Genomic DNA, 17,159 nt, shown 5'->3' on the forward strand with positions numbered 1-17,159 from the left:
TTTTTTTTTTTTTTTTTTTTTTTTTTTTTTCCTAAAACAAGCTGTTGTTTGGGTGAAGAAATAATTAGTATATGAAATCTGTGTGTATGTAATATTGGCTGTGAATGTTATTTGATAGAACACTTGAGTTAGTTAAATCCATTCTGATATAATCTTTATAATTTTGGAAATGTTTCATGGAAATTTATATATTTTCAGCAATTGTTTTAAAAATAATAATTTGTCAAACAAACAAAAAAATTATTTCAAATTTCCCTATTAATTTTGTGAGGTATGCTGTGTTAACATTTAATGTTGCTTTGAAAACAGGCACAGCAACTGAAGTTGATATGTTGATTTTCTTTACATGTTTTTTAAGGAGATTACTAAATTGATTCACTATGAAAACAGTTGAAACAATTTTTGATAGCAAATTTTCAGAGGAAACCCCTGTGGGTAGTGGTATAAATAAATAGAGATATTAACGTTAATTCCACTTGGGATATCTTTTGTTTTTTTATCCTTTTCATAGACTTTTGGGAGTTTTATGAATACATTTTCTTACTGATATCAGGTAACCTAAATTGCATATCCGACTAATGAGGAGCAGGTACTCGATTCTGATGTATCCTAGAAAGACAGCAAATAAATAACAATAATATGAAAAAAAATACTGCCTCCCACAGTTTTCTCCTGGGAAACTGGCTGCTCATGGCTTGGACAGATGTACAGATGTACAGTTTGCTGGAGGAAGAACTGGCTGAGTGATCAAGCTCAAAAAGACATGATAAATGGAGTTCAATCCAGTTGGCGGCCACTGGCTTTACCAGGACTCAGTACTGGGGCCAATTTAAACATTTTTCCCAGTGATATGGATGAGGGGAGTGAGTGCACCCTCAGTATGCTCACAGGCAATAATGGTAGGGAGAACTATTGATCTGTTTGAAGGTAGGAGGACTCTGCTGAGAGATCTGAATGGCCTGTGATGAGCAGAGGTCAAAGTATGTGACTTTCAACAAGAATAAATACTTGAGTCATAACAAGGCTGATGGCATCCTGGCGTATGAGAAATAGTGCAGCCAGCAGGATTAAAGAGGTGGTCGCCTCCTGGCACTCAGCAACTACTAGTGACTTGGAATACTGCATTCCTTGAGGCCTCTCACTATAAGGAGAATGTGGAATTGCTTGAGCATATGCAGAGAACAATGAAGCTGGTGAAGGCACTAGAAAACAAGAATTGTGAGGAGCAACTGAGGGAACTAGAGCTGCTCAGTCTGAAGAAGAGGAAGCTGAGAGGACACCCCATAGCTGTCTATAGCTTTCTGAAGGGGGTTTGCAGCTGGAGGATGTTAGTCTAGTTTCTCAGGTGACAACAGATAGAATGTGAGGAAATATTCTCAATGTGCACCAAAAAGGCTTGGATATGGGGAAAAGTGGTCAGGCATTAGAATGGGCTGTGGAGTCCCCATCCTTGGAGGTATTTAAGAGATGTGTGGATGTAGTACTAAGGGATTAAGAGACATGTCGTAGTGATGGGACTCAGTAGGTATGGTTGATGGTTGAATTTTTCACTGATTTTAAGTATACGAGAGTATAAAATTTGAGATGTAAATTCAAAGTACTCATGATTTGAAAGAGATGGCTACCCTTTTTAAAGTAGAGATGAAACATGGTAATATCACCTTTGCAGCTTAAGACTTATAGTAAATGAAAAGGTCTGTGCGAGTTTTTTTTTACAGAACTGTAAAGATGTGCCGCATATCGTCTACTCCAAATTGAGCAGCTTTAACAGAAAAGCACTTCTGAGAAATATGGAGCATTGTGAAGGCTGAATGAAAACTAGAATGGGTCCAGAATATGTGATTAACCACTTCTGTGTATGTCATTAGCTAGTACAGCTTAGTAATATATACCCAAAGCGCAGATGCTCTCTTTATGTCAGGGACAGGTAAACTCTGATAGCAGGTAGAGAAAGAAAGAAAGACTGTTGGACAGTGTAGACATCTGACCTGATTCCAAGTGCTTGTTGAACACTTAGAATCATAGAATGGCTTGGGTTGGAAGGCAGCTCAAGGATCACCAAGCTCCAACCCCCCTGCTGCATGCAGGGCCATCAACCTCCTCATTTAATACTAGACCAGGCTGCCTGTGATCTTGACCAGACTTGCAAATGATCAGCACCAATATGACAAAGTTAGTGAGCCTGGAAGAACTCAAGAACTTTCAATTTGTACACAATAAACTCAATAATTAAAACATCTTTCTACAACAATTAAATACAATTTATTTGGAATAGAAAATATGATTCCAACAAACTACTGCAGTGGTTTTGAGAAAAGGTTTTTTGTTAATGCTGTATACTTTTGGGGTCTGATTCTTTAATCATTTTAAGAAATAAATTTTATTGAATTTTGTTGTGTAAAACAGTGAGGTAGAAAGTGAAGGAAATGCACAGTGATTCTATGACAATTTGTTGGAAAGTTCAAGATAAACTGTTAAGATCCTATGCTGTTGTTTTTGTTTTTTTTTTTTTGTTATAATATTTATTTTTTAAAATTGAGGACAATCAGTACAAAAGTGAGATATCATCCTACATTTGTTTAGACCACTAGAGCGAACCCCATAGCAGTAGCTAATCATCTGTAAAAGAACCTCTTCAAAACATTTCCTGTTGCACCATTTAATCATGATTATCTTGGTTAAGAAAAGTTAATAAGGCCACAACTTTAATAAGCTAATAATGCTGAAAAGCATCTATGAGAACATGGATTTATAGGACCAAAATATTACTGGCAACAGGGATTTGACTAAAGCTATGTTCATCATTGCATCTAATAGTTTGTATAGAAGCCAGGGAAATTAGATGGTGTTGTTCTTCTCAAGGGAGCTGCACAAAATCCAGGCTAATTTTTATACCACCTGGAGATCATCAGTTTTCAAAAATACAGATGTATATTCACAACAAGTTATGGCAATTCCCACACAGGCAGTTTTCACTTTGGTTTAGTCACATAGCAATTAGGAGAAATGCCAAGTCACTACGCTGAAAAATAAACACACCTCCCAAAGGGAGGCACTTCTGGTTGAGGTTCCACTGCCAATATCTTGGCTTTTGAGTAGTTCATGGCAAGCGTGCGGTGCCGCTGAAAGGCAGCCCACCCCTTCCTGAGCAGCAGAGATGGGATCAAATCACACAAAGAGGTGTGTTTTCCTTGGTGTGGATAGACTCATTCACACAGTTGTGATTAATGTTTGCAGAACTCTGCTCATGCAGAGAAGTTTTATAAATGTAAAATGTGTTTTTCACCCTCCATACATGATAGCTAGATGTGAATAATGTTTTATATATAGGCACTGACTTTTAGATCAGTGATCCAAATGCAACAAAGGTCAACAACAAGTTAAAGTCATGCTCGCTTTCTCATTGTCGAGATAAAAATGAGCTGCATCTACCAGTTTGGTTCCCTGAGAGTATTTCTTTTCCTCAGCAGACAATCACAGCCCCAGCCTCAATATATTGTTTTCCGTGTTGCATTATCAGCTGAGTAGCAGAGGATTGACAGAAAATTGAGAGTGACTCGTCTGCTCTTGCATGAGATTTGGTTTATGCACAGAAAAAGATGGTAATTTTACAGAAGAACTTTCATTTCATGGGCTTTACAATGCTACTGCATCAGAAAATGTGCAAAGAAAATGTGCATATCTTAGATTATCCATCTAATACTTAGACAAATACTAGAAAAAGGTGGAAAATGAAAAATCAAATATCTCTAAATAGGCCATATTCCCTACAGAATTTGCAGATTTGAAGATTTGGACTGCTCCTTGTAGAAATTTCTGGAGAATATTTATTTATATAATTCATCAATCCATTTGTTGGATCAGGACTTAAAAATCCTCTCTGCCTAATAATAAAACTGCTGTGTCTAGACCGAGCTATTTGCTTGGGATTGTCTGTGAGTTTTGTTTTGGGTATTATTTTATAATAATGTCTTTCATTTCTAAGTTAACCATGCCTCATGATTGCCTCATGATCTGGGCTGAATCTAATTTTAACCAGGATGGGTTTTGCTTTGTCCTCATTTTCTAGTAATTAAGAACAACAGAAAATGTACCATGACATTGTTATTCAGCTGACAGTCATTTATGCATCCTTCCTGAAAGCTAGTTGTTAAGACCAAATAAGTTTAGATTTTATCTTCTTTATGATATTTCATACAAGATACTCCCCTCAGTTGAAGTTTAAAAAAAAAAAATAAAAATCTGTTACAATTTCTAGCCTTTTTCAAATAGGGTTCTCAGTGAATACATTTGGGAATTAACCTTTTAATTAAGCTAGTGTTATTGCAAAGAAGGATGGCTTTGAACATTGGTAAGGTCAGTCTGCAAGGAATAAATGTTTTTGCTTCAGAGGTAACTTTGTTAACTTCTAAATCATTCAACCTTCTGTCTTCCTCTGGTTTCTAAAACTATAAAAACTACCCAAAAAATCACCAAGGGAAAAGGAGAAAAATTACCAAAGACCAAAGGTAGACAACGTGACAGAGACACAATCAAGCAGTAGCTTTCAAAAGCCGTACATTTTGACACATCCAGGTTCAGAAATGTAGAATCCTGATTTTCAAGAAAATCCAGTGAACTGGTAACAAATCCAGATTACTGTCTGTTTCCCAGATAGTCTTCAATGCCACATCATGTGAATTGGAATTTTTATAGAATTTTTAAGCTGTGAAATACTTTTCATTATTTAGTAACCCTGCCTGCTGCACACTGCAGCATGATACAAAACAAGTGTCTGATCATGTCAGCATGGACTTCAGCTTGTTTTCAGAGACTGAGAGCCCAGTTCGCTTATTTAAAACGTGAGAACAGTAGAAAACTAAGAAAAAAAAAAATTGCCTTATTTTCCATTAGATGTATGGAATGAAACTGCAACTTTAACAACTTTAGAAGAATCAATCTACATACAGTAAAGTAATTACTAGTTGATTTTCACATTCATGTTCAGACATGGAAAAATGCCTACCTGCTCAAACAAGAGATAGACAAACTTTATTCTATAGATAGACTTACTCCAGATGTCCCTTCGTTTTCTTGCAGTTTTGTCAGCTACCTTCAGTTCTACACATCATGACCAACTTGTTGCCTTGGTGTGGTGTAAGCTCTATGAAATTTGAAAAACTAAAGGAGGCTGTAGATCCAGTAGATTTGAGTGGCTCTTCAAAAAATATCACTGAAATACATTTATTAGTTTGCATTTAAATACCATTCGTAGAGATGGTAATAGGGTGTTCCCTCCTACTCACTGAAGGTAAGGTAGGGCTAAAGGAGTGGTGAACTTGCATTCATTTCCTCTGTGAGATCCAAGTCTTTAAGTGCATGACATTTTCCATTACAGAAAACTGAGCACACCCACATGTAGTGCAATTTAATGGGATACAATCTTGCTGCCCAGCTCCTGACTTGAGAGTAGTGCTCTCTGTGTGCTGCCATCAGGTCAGAGAGCTGAATGAGGTCCCCCTGTGACTACTTAAAGCTCACAACTGGGAGCATGACCAATAGTGGAGAGGTGGAAAACCAGAAATACTGATTTTGGCATTAACCTCACTAAAGCAAATATTCTTTTGATCCTAGTCTGGCTTTGTATTTCCCTGCATTCTGGTTATAGTAACTGCTATTTTGCAGGCTTGCTCCTTAAACAGGGCTTTATTAAATTTTCTGAAGGTGCAAATAATTTTGCCACAATTATTCTGTACCAAAAATCTGTGAAAGCATAAAGATCCAAAGATCCAAAGCTGCTTTCTCAGTAAGTGCCCTGCTTCTTGCTCTGACTCTTACGGGTGTCAAACACATGCAGATTCACCTGACACAAATAGGCTTTCTACTGAACACCCAGTTACAATGTACTCAAGTCAGCTTTTTAGTTATTAAAAATGCATAGCCTTTAAGAGAAGGGATGGATAAAAAACAGTACAAAATTCAAATATTTCAGGTTTGTAATAACTTTTCAAGAACAAAGACTGCTTCTTTTCAAAATAATTTTATCTTCAGAAGAAGTAATGCTCTGGTTTCATCAGAGTGATAACTAGATTATTTTCCAATTTTATGTACATAGAACATTTTTATTTTTATTTATGAAGACCCAGTTTTCCATAGACATTGAAAAAAATCAGTATTTGTTTCTACACAAGCATCACAGCATAAGAAGCAGGAATGCTATTAAAGCTTATGGGTTTTTTATGTGTTCAAACAATGTGTTCAAAGACCAATTAAGAGATGGCAACTTTAAGCACTGAGAATTAGGAAATGCAAGAATAAAGAGGATCCAGGCAACTTTCTATGGCCCTTTGTGGCCATATATTGTAATGTAGTACTACAATATAACTCAAATATATTCTAATTGCATGGTTATTTTATTATATATGTTTTCACATGCTTCATTTAGTGAGGTGGAGGGTTATTTACATGGCATTTCACATTCAAAATATATCTGTGTTCATTATTTAATGCACACAGATCAAACTGTGCTCTCTTTACAGAATTATTAATTTTCTAATTGATTTTCCTTTTACACTGAGCCTGACTATAGTATGCAAGTAGATCATAAATATTAATGAGTTTATTTTCACAATATCTCAGTGTGATTAGTACTTTTAACTCCTTAGAGAAAAAAGTTCTGAGATCAAATGAGTCCACTAGTTCCTGTATCCTGCTTGCAACATCAAGAATGAAATTCATCTCTTATCCTAAATCCTAAGCTGTTTTCAGTACAGGTTAGAAAAAGGGGAAATAAAAAAGTGACCTCAGTGAATAGTCAATATAGTAAATAGTATATATAATAGTAAATGCACATGCAATATTCTGATGCTTCAAATATTAGCAAGCAAGACTGTCTGACCTGTTTAAACTGGAAGTTTAAGTTTCAGGTGGCCAACATCAGCTGATGTAAATTCCACCTAACACTGACTTACTGGAGCATGCAGGATTATACAGTTTTTTTTTATTTCAACCCTGACGCTTCCTAATTTCAGCTGAAGGTGCTGATGTTCAGCACTTCTGCAAATAATGGTCATCTCCCGAGGCCTTTCAAAAGTGAGTGTATCTCATTTCCACACCTGCAGAAAGCTTGGTTTATGTGAATTGCTTAGCAAATTTGTGGCAAAAAGCATTGATAGAAAGAGTTGTCTACGACAGCATTTGTCTACTTTAGCCTGAGAGCATACTTTTTCCTCATATAGCCTTGGTCCATAATTTTCTCATTTGCGTAAGAAATGATTCTGGCAGCCTACAGGTGCACAATTCCTATTCCCAAAGGGATGTCTTGTCTGCACAACATGATAGGGCTAATGAGGAAATCATACAGCCAACTGCAGGAAACCTGCTCTAGTGGGGAACTGGGCTTGGTGATCTCCAGAAGTCCCTTCTAACCCCTACTATTCTGTGACTCTGTGGTACTTTTCTTGCTATGGAGTACTCTACTTTGCAGTGTTATCTTTATTTTAATGTATGCAAGCCATAATTTAAGAAAAGCAGAGTCTAGCTTTGACTTAGCCCTAGGACTGCATAAATAGCAAAGCTATCAGTGGAAATATTTATACTCAAGTAGTCTTGGAATTGTGAGAAGAGGTGGGGCCAAAATTTGAAATGATTCTCTGCAGCCCTGGATCAAGTTTACACAACTTAGCTGGGGCAGGACCACTGCCTGCAGAGCCACAGGCTTCTCCTACTTCAGTAGTAACTGCTGGGAGCAGCTTTTGCTAATTGAATGAGATGAGATAAACACTTCCCCTAGAGGTGTCACTGGTGTTTTTGAGCAACAAAGCAGTGCAGATGCTAGAATTCTCTCTTTCCTGGCTTTTCTAACTTAGCTCTGATATTCATCCCCATTTGCTCCAGTCCCTGTTGAAATTACTTTTCCTCCTCTTTCCTGAGAAAATATCAAGTTCAGCCTTCCTTGATTTTGTCATTACATACTATAGATCCCAGCTTATTTTAACATGGACATGTTAAGCTTTTTGTTTTGGGTTACATATATATCTGTGAAAAGGAAGTTAAGGACTTGGGATGACAATTTGAAATTTCGTTTTCTTACCAGTACTGTTATCTCAACAAATCACACTACTCCTCTTTGTCTTTTTATTCCTGCTCCATTGTTTCATTCTCTACTAATGCTGATGAACCTTGATATGAGGCTGGGAGCTCAGTAAGTGCATAATTCAGCTTCAAGCAAACCTGTAAAAGGGCCAAATCTTGACTAAACAGGTCAGCATAAGTGAACAGGATGGGTGAGAAGGGAGATGAATGCATGAGATGCAGTTAGTGGATAATCTTGGTTTCCCTTTGCAGTAATTCAGTTGGTGGTGTGCTGTTGAAAGAGGGTCAGAAGAGCATTGAGAAATTACATAATTTAAATGCGTAGTTATAACTTTAAATAAATGCGTAGATATATGTATAACAGATCACTTGCATAATTTTATTCACTATAACTGGATAACTGTGAAGTCACTAGCGGTGTGTAGTAGGAAGAGAAGCCTAATGTTCTGTATAAATTCAGCTAAGTAGGGCACCCAGGTGTGAAGACTGGGAGAGGGCTTCTGCTGCAAAACACAAAGGATGTATGGTGTAGTGTGCTGGGCAGAGATGGACTAAAATAAAATCTTTATCTTTGGTAGAGAAAACAGGAAGGGCAAAGCAATTGGGCAATATTCATATATTATCTATTTATTAGATTACACGATTACTTTGTTATCTTCTGATATAAAAGCGGGGTGTTTTGCTGTGCTGCATTTCCACCACAGGCATAACCCTCTGAGAAAATTACACTGTAACTGGTAGCATTTACCTTCTCTCCCTCTTCATTTGCTTTGTAGTAACCTCAGCACAGCTGCCCCATGGCAGAAGCCATGCTCCAAGAGAGGAATTTGTGAGGGTCAGTGTTTCCACGCTGGGGAGTGAAGCAGCAGAGCTGAGGGGATTAGGGACTGGGAAGGGAGACATAGCACATATAGGGCTGCACAGGAAGCTATAGGGGGAGAGGAATAATAGAATCAACAAGGTTGGAGAATACCTCCAAGATCATTTAATCCAACCACTTACCTACCACCAATATTTTCCCAGGAAACCACGTCCCTTAGTACAAAATCTAAGCATTTCCTGAACACCTCTAGGGACAGTGAATGCACCAACTCCCTGGGCAGCCTGTGCCAGTTCCACACCACTCTTCAGAGAAGAAATTTTTACTAATATTTCTGATACAAGCCAGGATGCCATTGGCCTTCTTGGCCACCCTGGCACATTGCTGGCTCATGTTCAGCCCAGAAGTGGAGCCCAGAGGAGGAGCTAAGGAGGCATGAGGACTTCTGTAGTCTCCTGTAGTACTTCAAAACAGACACAACAGAAAAGGAGTGTTTTGAAAGGAAGAGTTGAAAACAATGGAAAGAGGTATGCAAGTGATGTTATTAACAGTACAAAGGGTGAAGAAGTGGCTACAGCTTGATGCTGACCAACCGTATGGTTTCACCCACGTCTTTCCTTTGATTCAGCTTAGTCCAGCTAATACTGATTGTTTATCTATTTTTATTTTTTATTTTTGAAGGTTTACTAATTTCTATAGTCTGCTGCCACATTCATCATGTAATACTAGCAAAGCCACCCTCTTAGAATGTCTTTTTTTATACTGGTGTTTCAAGTTAAAAATCTATTTTAAATTACTGGATAGCAACTAGCAACCTCCAGAGGGCTAAACTGATGCTGTTAACAGGTCCAAATGTGATGCAGCATATGGAGCTGAATACCTTATGGTACAGATTTGCATGCAGGCGGTTTTAATTAGGATTTAGAATTCCTTCAGGAATGCAGCATTCTGGGCTAGCCTCACTCTTGTCAATACACTGTGTTTTTGTTCATGCTGAAGTGTTCAAAAACCAATAGGGTCCTCATTTCTTTTTTATTTTTGAGGATTATATGAATTGCTACATTTTTCCCTAGTTGCCCGCTTTATGTATGCCGGTGTAACTGGTATCTATGTGCTTGCTAAAAAATGTTGTAGTCTTTTTCTAATGTTTTACCAGGTCAGTTCAAAATAAATATAATCTGAAGCTTTTTAACATTGCATAGTTCGATTTTTTCCCTGCAATACTTCATGAACATGCTGTAACTCGATGGTTTTGTGCCATCTTGTGAGCAGAAGGTGAAACTGCGTCTAGCCTGTACAAGAAAGGGGTACTTTCGTTAATATTCATTTCATTTCCACAAAGAAAAGTAAAATTATTTCAAGATTAAATATATATACATATATGTGACAATACTTTAAAAAATGCTCTACTCTGCATTTTACCTGTATTTTTTCTCAAAAATAGTGAATGCATTTTACATATACTGGGCAAGCACCTCCTTATTTCAGTAAATTGAGAGAGTAAATAATGTTTGTTTGTTTGTTTGTTTTGTTTTGTTTTCTCCCAAATAAATGAACTTCTTGGTGTACAAAGTAGAAAAGCCATGCAGGCTCTCAGTGTTCACTGCTGACAGAATTCCTTCCATGAAACAATCTGGTTCTTACAGAAAGCCTCTTGTCTTCTAAAAATCACTACCTGTTTCTTAGAGATAACACAATATAAACTGAAACACAGCACTGCTAGCCATTACATTAGTGCAAAGAAAAACCTAATTTCTGACCTTAGAAATTCTGCTGTCTCCTGAAGCATGGCAGGGAGGTTGGGGGGGAGAACACTAAAAGAAAATTACACTGGCAGTGACCAACCTATAATTGTGTTATTATTAGTAGTAATTATTATTATTAACATCACTGTAGACACATGATGTCTTGAGCTTAGAAGAGCAGAATGGAAAAACTCCTTAGTTTTGTCATGGCTTAATTGATTATTCTTGTGACCTTGAGCAAACTGTTTTAATTCTGTGCCTAATTTTTATCACCTTTAGATGATGCACATGCTTTTTTTCAACAGGATATTATCAGACTTGACTACCACTTGTAAAGCTCTTCAGGCTTCTTGGATGAAAGGTATTGCTGTGAGACAGTGACAAGCTTGTTAGAAATCTACTTGATAAGCAAAAGAGCAAGTCATTCACAATAAGCATAATTATTCAAAGATTTGAGCTTCTTAATCTACTTCCACAGTCTTGGCAAGCAGATCGTGATTTCTTCCATTTTATGTAATGAGAAGAGTATTTTTTTTTCCTTTTTACTCTATAGATTGATTGCAAATATTCAGAATTCAAGCTGTGTTGCTCATCTGCAATCAGTTGAATGAGTAACATTATTTCTACTCATGATTGGATGAATGCCCAAGGACTTGTGTGTGCAAATCATAAAGTTTGTTTTCTCAAGATACTCATCTGTATGACATTGAAATTTGTTGCCTCTGAAGAGCAAAGCCAGTAAAATTCAACTCATCAAAGACCACTGAAATTTCTGATCACAAAAGCAAGACAAAGGGGTGCTGACATTTTTTAGTGGGCCTCCATGGATTAAACTTTTATCTAAATGGACCAAATCCTACATCAAATGTTTTTAGCTTTTGCCTGTAGCTGAGAATGTGAACCAATTTAGAGTACTGAATTCTGGACCTAATATTGTGCAGAAGGGGATTGTTGCTTTACCTGCTCAAAGGTAGTTTTCAATAAGAGTTCCTGCAGATGACTAGAGATGGGGTATTTCAAAGCAACTCAAATCCTGGGTTGAGGGAAGAGGCAAGTGAGAAAGGGATGAGGAGAAGGTTGCATGCATTGTTTAGCCCCAGTAGGGTGACTGAATCTTTAAGGGGTCATTGTATCCAGAAGAAATTTTTCTGCAAAAATTACTTTTGCGGTGATCTTCTTCAAATTATGTGGGTTATATGAAGGCCTGCCACTTGTAAGATGTGCAGGTCTGACCCATCCTGAGGATGGCTGTAAAACTTCAATAGGATTTGAGACTTAAAGTGCTGATGCTTAAGAACTAAAACGTAGTACTGCTATTGTTTCCTTTGGCAAAACTTACTGTTCTGACTAAAAATCTTCCTGATCAACTGGCTTTAAAGGGAGATTGGGAATAGGATCCACTCATGAAAGGACTACCACTTCATACTATGTTGCAGCATCTTTTTCCATTTCTGACATCTATCAGCTGTATCTATAATAATGCTTCAGCTGAGTGAAGACACATCAAAATTTTACCTTGATTCATTCATCTTTATATCTTACAGATGTCAGAGTACTTTCCTGTAGGTTGAGAGCCTCTCTAGACCAATATTCCCTGGCTGCTTTTACTTTATAGGATGTTATAGAGCCTTGTGACTGCTGTAATAAACTTTGCTTTCCTTTGCAGCTCTCATTGCTAGCAGAAGTAATGTGTAATGTTTTGATGTGATCCATCCATATGAAGAGTGATGTGATCCATCCATATGAAGAGCAGGGACACATGCCCTTGAATGGCAACTTTAATAGGATCATGTTCAGCTTAGGGCACAGATCAGTTTGAGTTGATCTAAAATGAAGCTTTTTGTTTGCACTTTCTGTGAAGCAAAACTACCTGAAAAGAGCACTTAGGACTTTTGTAAAAGAAAATCCTCTTTAGCCCCAACTAGAATGATCTTCCCAAAGAGCTTCATTCACTGGCAGTCTAACAAATGGAGCTCTATTTCCATTCAGGTGCTTTAATTTGGCTATTAAAATTTGTTACTGATAGTGTCTTTTTTTTCTTTTTTCTGGAGAGTTAACTTTGCTCACATTTAAGGGTTTTGACCATTCACCTCTGCTGGATTCACATCTTCAGTCCTGTTTAGCTGACATCTACCTGACAAACACAGCCTTAGGAATGTTCCTTTAGACAGTACAGTGTGAGGAGCAGCGATGCTGCAATAACCTCACATTTTAGAGAGAATGATCACATAAAAAAAGCACGTTCGTATTAAAAATTCACAGCAGCACACTCTACTCCCCCATTATAGGTAATTACAGAGGATTTAAAATATCTGATGCTACTTGGCAGCGTACAATACTCTGTCAGCAGCAGGCACTGATTTGTAATTTAATTATCATAAGACATCCACCTGTTCTTTTGTCAAATGAAGAGTAGCACTTCCGTGCAATCATGACTTTCCCTCCAGAAATTTGAATTAACCCTTACAGAAAGCTCAGTTTCTAGGGAACTGGGTAACTTCAAGTACATTTACTGAAATCCATTAGAACAGGATAATGTAGACACATGAGGCATTCGTGCAGGAGAATCTCAGCTCTGGTTTGGTATTTTCAGCCTTATGTTCTCAGAAACTTTCCTTACCCCTGGCTTTTTGCTGTGTCAAGCTGATTTGGTTCACTGCTGAAGGCATTTCAGTGAGGAGATGATGTGGGAGGACAGATGCATGAAAATCAATGAGTTTGGTGCTAAGAACATGATACAAACATGTAACAGGATTGACCCAGAAATGCTCTAGGCTTCTGCCTTATGAGTAATGGGAATGCTGGTCTCAGGATGGGAGGGAGATAAAGACAAGTAGAGAAGTGTCATTCTGTTCTGTAAACTTTCCAGTTTATGGCAAATGAACTTGGATGTTACCTAATTTGTTGTGGAAATACACAGTTATCAGACAAAATTATAGACTTCAATTAGAAAGTATATGATTTCAATGAAAGGTCTACAGAAAGTGTTCTGCTTTTCAGGAGCACAGAGCTCATGGTCATCTAATCTACTCTGGAACTTGGCTCTCATTTATAACGTGCACACTGCAGTGTGGTGATGGGAAAAGGTCTTACTGATTGACATGAAGAAATGTTCTCTCTTTAATTCCACCTTATGCTGCTTTTTTGTGCTGTTAATCTGAGTGAATGATCCAGCCAAGTATCCTCAGGGCTTCAGCCTCTGCTGTCGTGCCTGTTTGGAAAGTGGTTGCAGGACATTTTCATTTTTGTCATTTTCCAATAAGATAGGATGAGTCTGGTGTTCTGCAGCTCTTTCTCAAAACCACCTTTTAGCAAATGACTCACTTTAGAGAGGATGTCTCTGAGTAGTAGTCTTTTTCGGAAAGAGTACTTGCTGGATTAAAAATATAATGGACTGCTTGGGGCTTAAGTGATTTGTGTGCCAAGACTTTAATGGAACATTGGTTGGAATGCTGTCTATTAGGCTGATGGCTTCTTGCCCGAAGAATGTTTCTGGTGCCAGTCATTTTGTAGATTCACTAATTACGTTATCTGAAAAGTAAGTATGTAAAGGGTTGCAGGTATATCCCAGAAAGAAAAAAGAGAATCAATCATGTCACATGGGTATTTGAAAAATAATTGGCAAATGCTTCCACATATCAAGGTGAAAGCAGGAATAAACCAGGAGGATTTCCTTTGGAAGGATAAGTAAATGAAGCACCAGGGCCTGGTGCTCCAAGTGAGTGGCAGGAACAGCAGAGAATTCCGCTTTGCAAAGTCTTTATGGGCATACCTGAACTTGAAACAACATTGTTTTCCTGTTTGAACATTCAAATAAGTCTTAGATTTTGTCTTTTCCATAGCATTTGATTCCACACATTGCAATGTTTGAGCACATACCTTTCAAATGAAAGCATTTACAGTTACACTAAACAACACTATGAGCACAAGAAAGATGCAGAACTGTTAAGTTGGTCCAGAGAAGGGCCATAAGAATGACTGACCAAGGGGCTGGTCCACCTCTCCTATGAAGAAAGGCTGAGGGAGGTGGATTTGTTTAGCCTGGAGAAAAGAAATTACCCATTCTGTAGTTTTATCCCTCAAAACTGCCATACGTGCATTGGGTATAAAAGGCAAGGTTTTGGAAGATGGGAGCTGCAGGGCTGGGCTTTGTGAGAAGAGGAAGGTTCTGCCCCAGTCCAGATTCAGCCATGAGCAATACAGAATAACCCAAGTTGGAAGAAACCCACAGTCAATTCCACAGCAGGCCCACTCATGGCTGAGCCTGTTCTCTGAGGGGAAGGTGCCCCTGTGAAAAGGAGTCTGAGGTCTGGCAATCTAATTTGATTTTGAGGGTTACAGTTACATCCTTCATGTTCTGGTCGAGCTGCTCACTTCTCTCTTTCTTCTGTTACTTTTCTGTGGAAAGGGAAGTTAAAACACCTCACAACACAATTAGTCTGCGGGGTCAGGGGAAATGTTTTCAATGGAAAATAAGTTTCACCTGCCCATGGCTCTGTAGAAATGCGTGTGTGCTCTTCTTTATCCATGGAAATGCATTGCAAAATCCATGGCAAAATGGAAAATAACTCAAGTATTTTGTTCAGAAAAGCTACAAAAGTGCAGTTATTATTGTGAGGGTGTGAAGAGTGTGAGAAGGCTCTACAACTCAGCAGAGCAACATAACATTGTCAGTACCGGCCCATGCCAGAATGTGCTCTCAGATGTCTATATGAAGACAGCAAGTCTACTGTATCCATGTGATGATGTGAGGGCTGCTCCAAAAGTAATGCCTCCTGTTTTATTATGTTGGCCCATGACGCTGAAGGTGAATGATGGGAATAGAAGCTGAATCTCCCCATGAGTATTCCCTTACATTTTGTTGCCCTGTGGCAGATGGCAGCAGAGGGGCAGCCTAACTAAAAGACATTCTGACATGGAAGTGTGTGAAGCCAAGGTATCAAATTCTTCCACGCAGAAAAAGTGGCGAAGTGTGGAACTGAATTCCTTCATGTAGAAAAAATGGCACCCACTGACATTTGTCGATGCTTGCTGAACATTTATGGAGACCAAATAGTGTATGTGAGCACAACGAGGTGGTGGGTGGTGTGTCTCAGCAATGGTGACAAGAACAGTGGCTCACCTTTGCTCGTGCAGATTTTTACTAGTGCAACATGCAGACACTTGTTCATCACTGGCAAAACAAAACAAAACAAAACAAAACATAGCTAATAGTGGTTACTATATTGAAAAAAAGTGTTTTGTAGCTGAGAAGTGGCTCTATCAAATAGTGTTATCGTGCTCTTTGTGTCTGTTGTAGTTTCAGTGGAAAGAAATAGGAGGCATTACTTTTGGAGCGAGCTATGTACGAGGCTTTCTCTCACTGATGAAATGTTAAATAAAGAATTAAGTATTCTTTCTAGAAGAGATTAGAAAACCCAAGAGTTATATTAATGTCTCGTAGCTTATCCAGTGTCTGATATTTACATTAACACATAGCCATTGCTTCCTGAAAACTTATTTCTCCCTCATTATCTTTTTTTTTCTAGAAATACCGTTATCAAGATGAGGATGTTCCACATGATCATACTTTGCCTCGATTGACCCATGAAGTGAGAGGCCCAGAGCTTGTTCATGTGTCAGAGAAGAACTTATCTCAAATAGAGAATGTCCATGGATATGTCTTACAGTCGCACATTTCTCCTTTGAAGGTAGGATCAGTGTTTGCTGTGGCTTTGACTCTCCAGTATGAGAAAATGTATAATATGAAGGCCCCTGAGAATCTTATCTTGTTGTGCAAACAGCCATACTGTGTTTTGGAATGTACTGGTTAGATTTGATTGTCCCATGTCTGGATTTTGAGGCTGTACTGGGATAGGTGATGGTCTAGCTGGCAAAGCTTGTATTGAGATGTGAGATTTTTGCTTGAGGAAAAATCACTCCTGGCAAATGAGCCTTCTTTTCTTACACTGAAAAAGAATAATGTATGTTCTCAATACTATCATGGTTTTCTAACAGAAGGATTTCCTTCCTGATTGTCCTCATAAATAGAAAAAAAAAAAGAAAAGAAAAAAAAGTGCCATCTGATGGAATCCTGTTTTTTCCATCTCTCAAAGTTACATAGTTATATCAAGTCATACAGTTACATCAAAGTCATAAGATGTGAAATGAAAAGGGAACTCATTTGTCACCATTCAGATCTACTGCTCAAACATTAGCTGTTTTCTGTGGGTTTTGTTACCATTCCGAGTGATGTACAGACACCTTTCTGTCAATGAAAGCAGCTATTTACAGGGATTTTGTGTGTGTGTGTCTGCGTATGATGTTCTCTGACACATTTGACTGGGCAAAATATTTATGGTGAACCTGAATATTAACCAAAAATAATTCAATTTTGGAAAATTTTGCTCTTTTGCAACAGTTTGAAGAAGTTCCTGAAACTCCTTTAGTAAAAGGAGCACAATAGTATTCTTATTGGTTGTTCTTTTCTTTCTGCCTAGAAAAGGGAGGAAAAAAGTGAAGCATTTTTAATAATGGTGGTG

At 38.0% G+C, this 17,159-nt stretch overlaps 1 protein-coding gene across 1 annotated transcript in view; it reads left to right on the forward strand.

Annotated features, from left to right (window-relative positions):
* Positions 1-17,159, forward strand: part of LOC122175185 (disks large homolog 2) — a 737,856-nt gene that overhangs the window by 184,682 nt on the left and 536,015 nt on the right. The window contains exon 3 of the mRNA XM_042862630.1: positions 16,167-16,328. Coding sequence (XP_042718564.1) covers positions 16,167-16,328 — 162 coding nt within the window. The remainder of the gene's footprint in view (positions 1-16,166; positions 16,329-17,159) is intronic.

The sequence above is a fragment of the Lagopus leucura genome, unplaced genomic scaffold, assembly GCF_019238085.1.
Source record: "Lagopus leucura isolate 7727_CA_CO unplaced genomic scaffold, USGS_WTPT01 Super-Scaffold_702, whole genome shotgun sequence".
Taxonomy (NCBI): domain Eukaryota; kingdom Metazoa; phylum Chordata; class Aves; order Galliformes; family Phasianidae; genus Lagopus; species Lagopus leucura.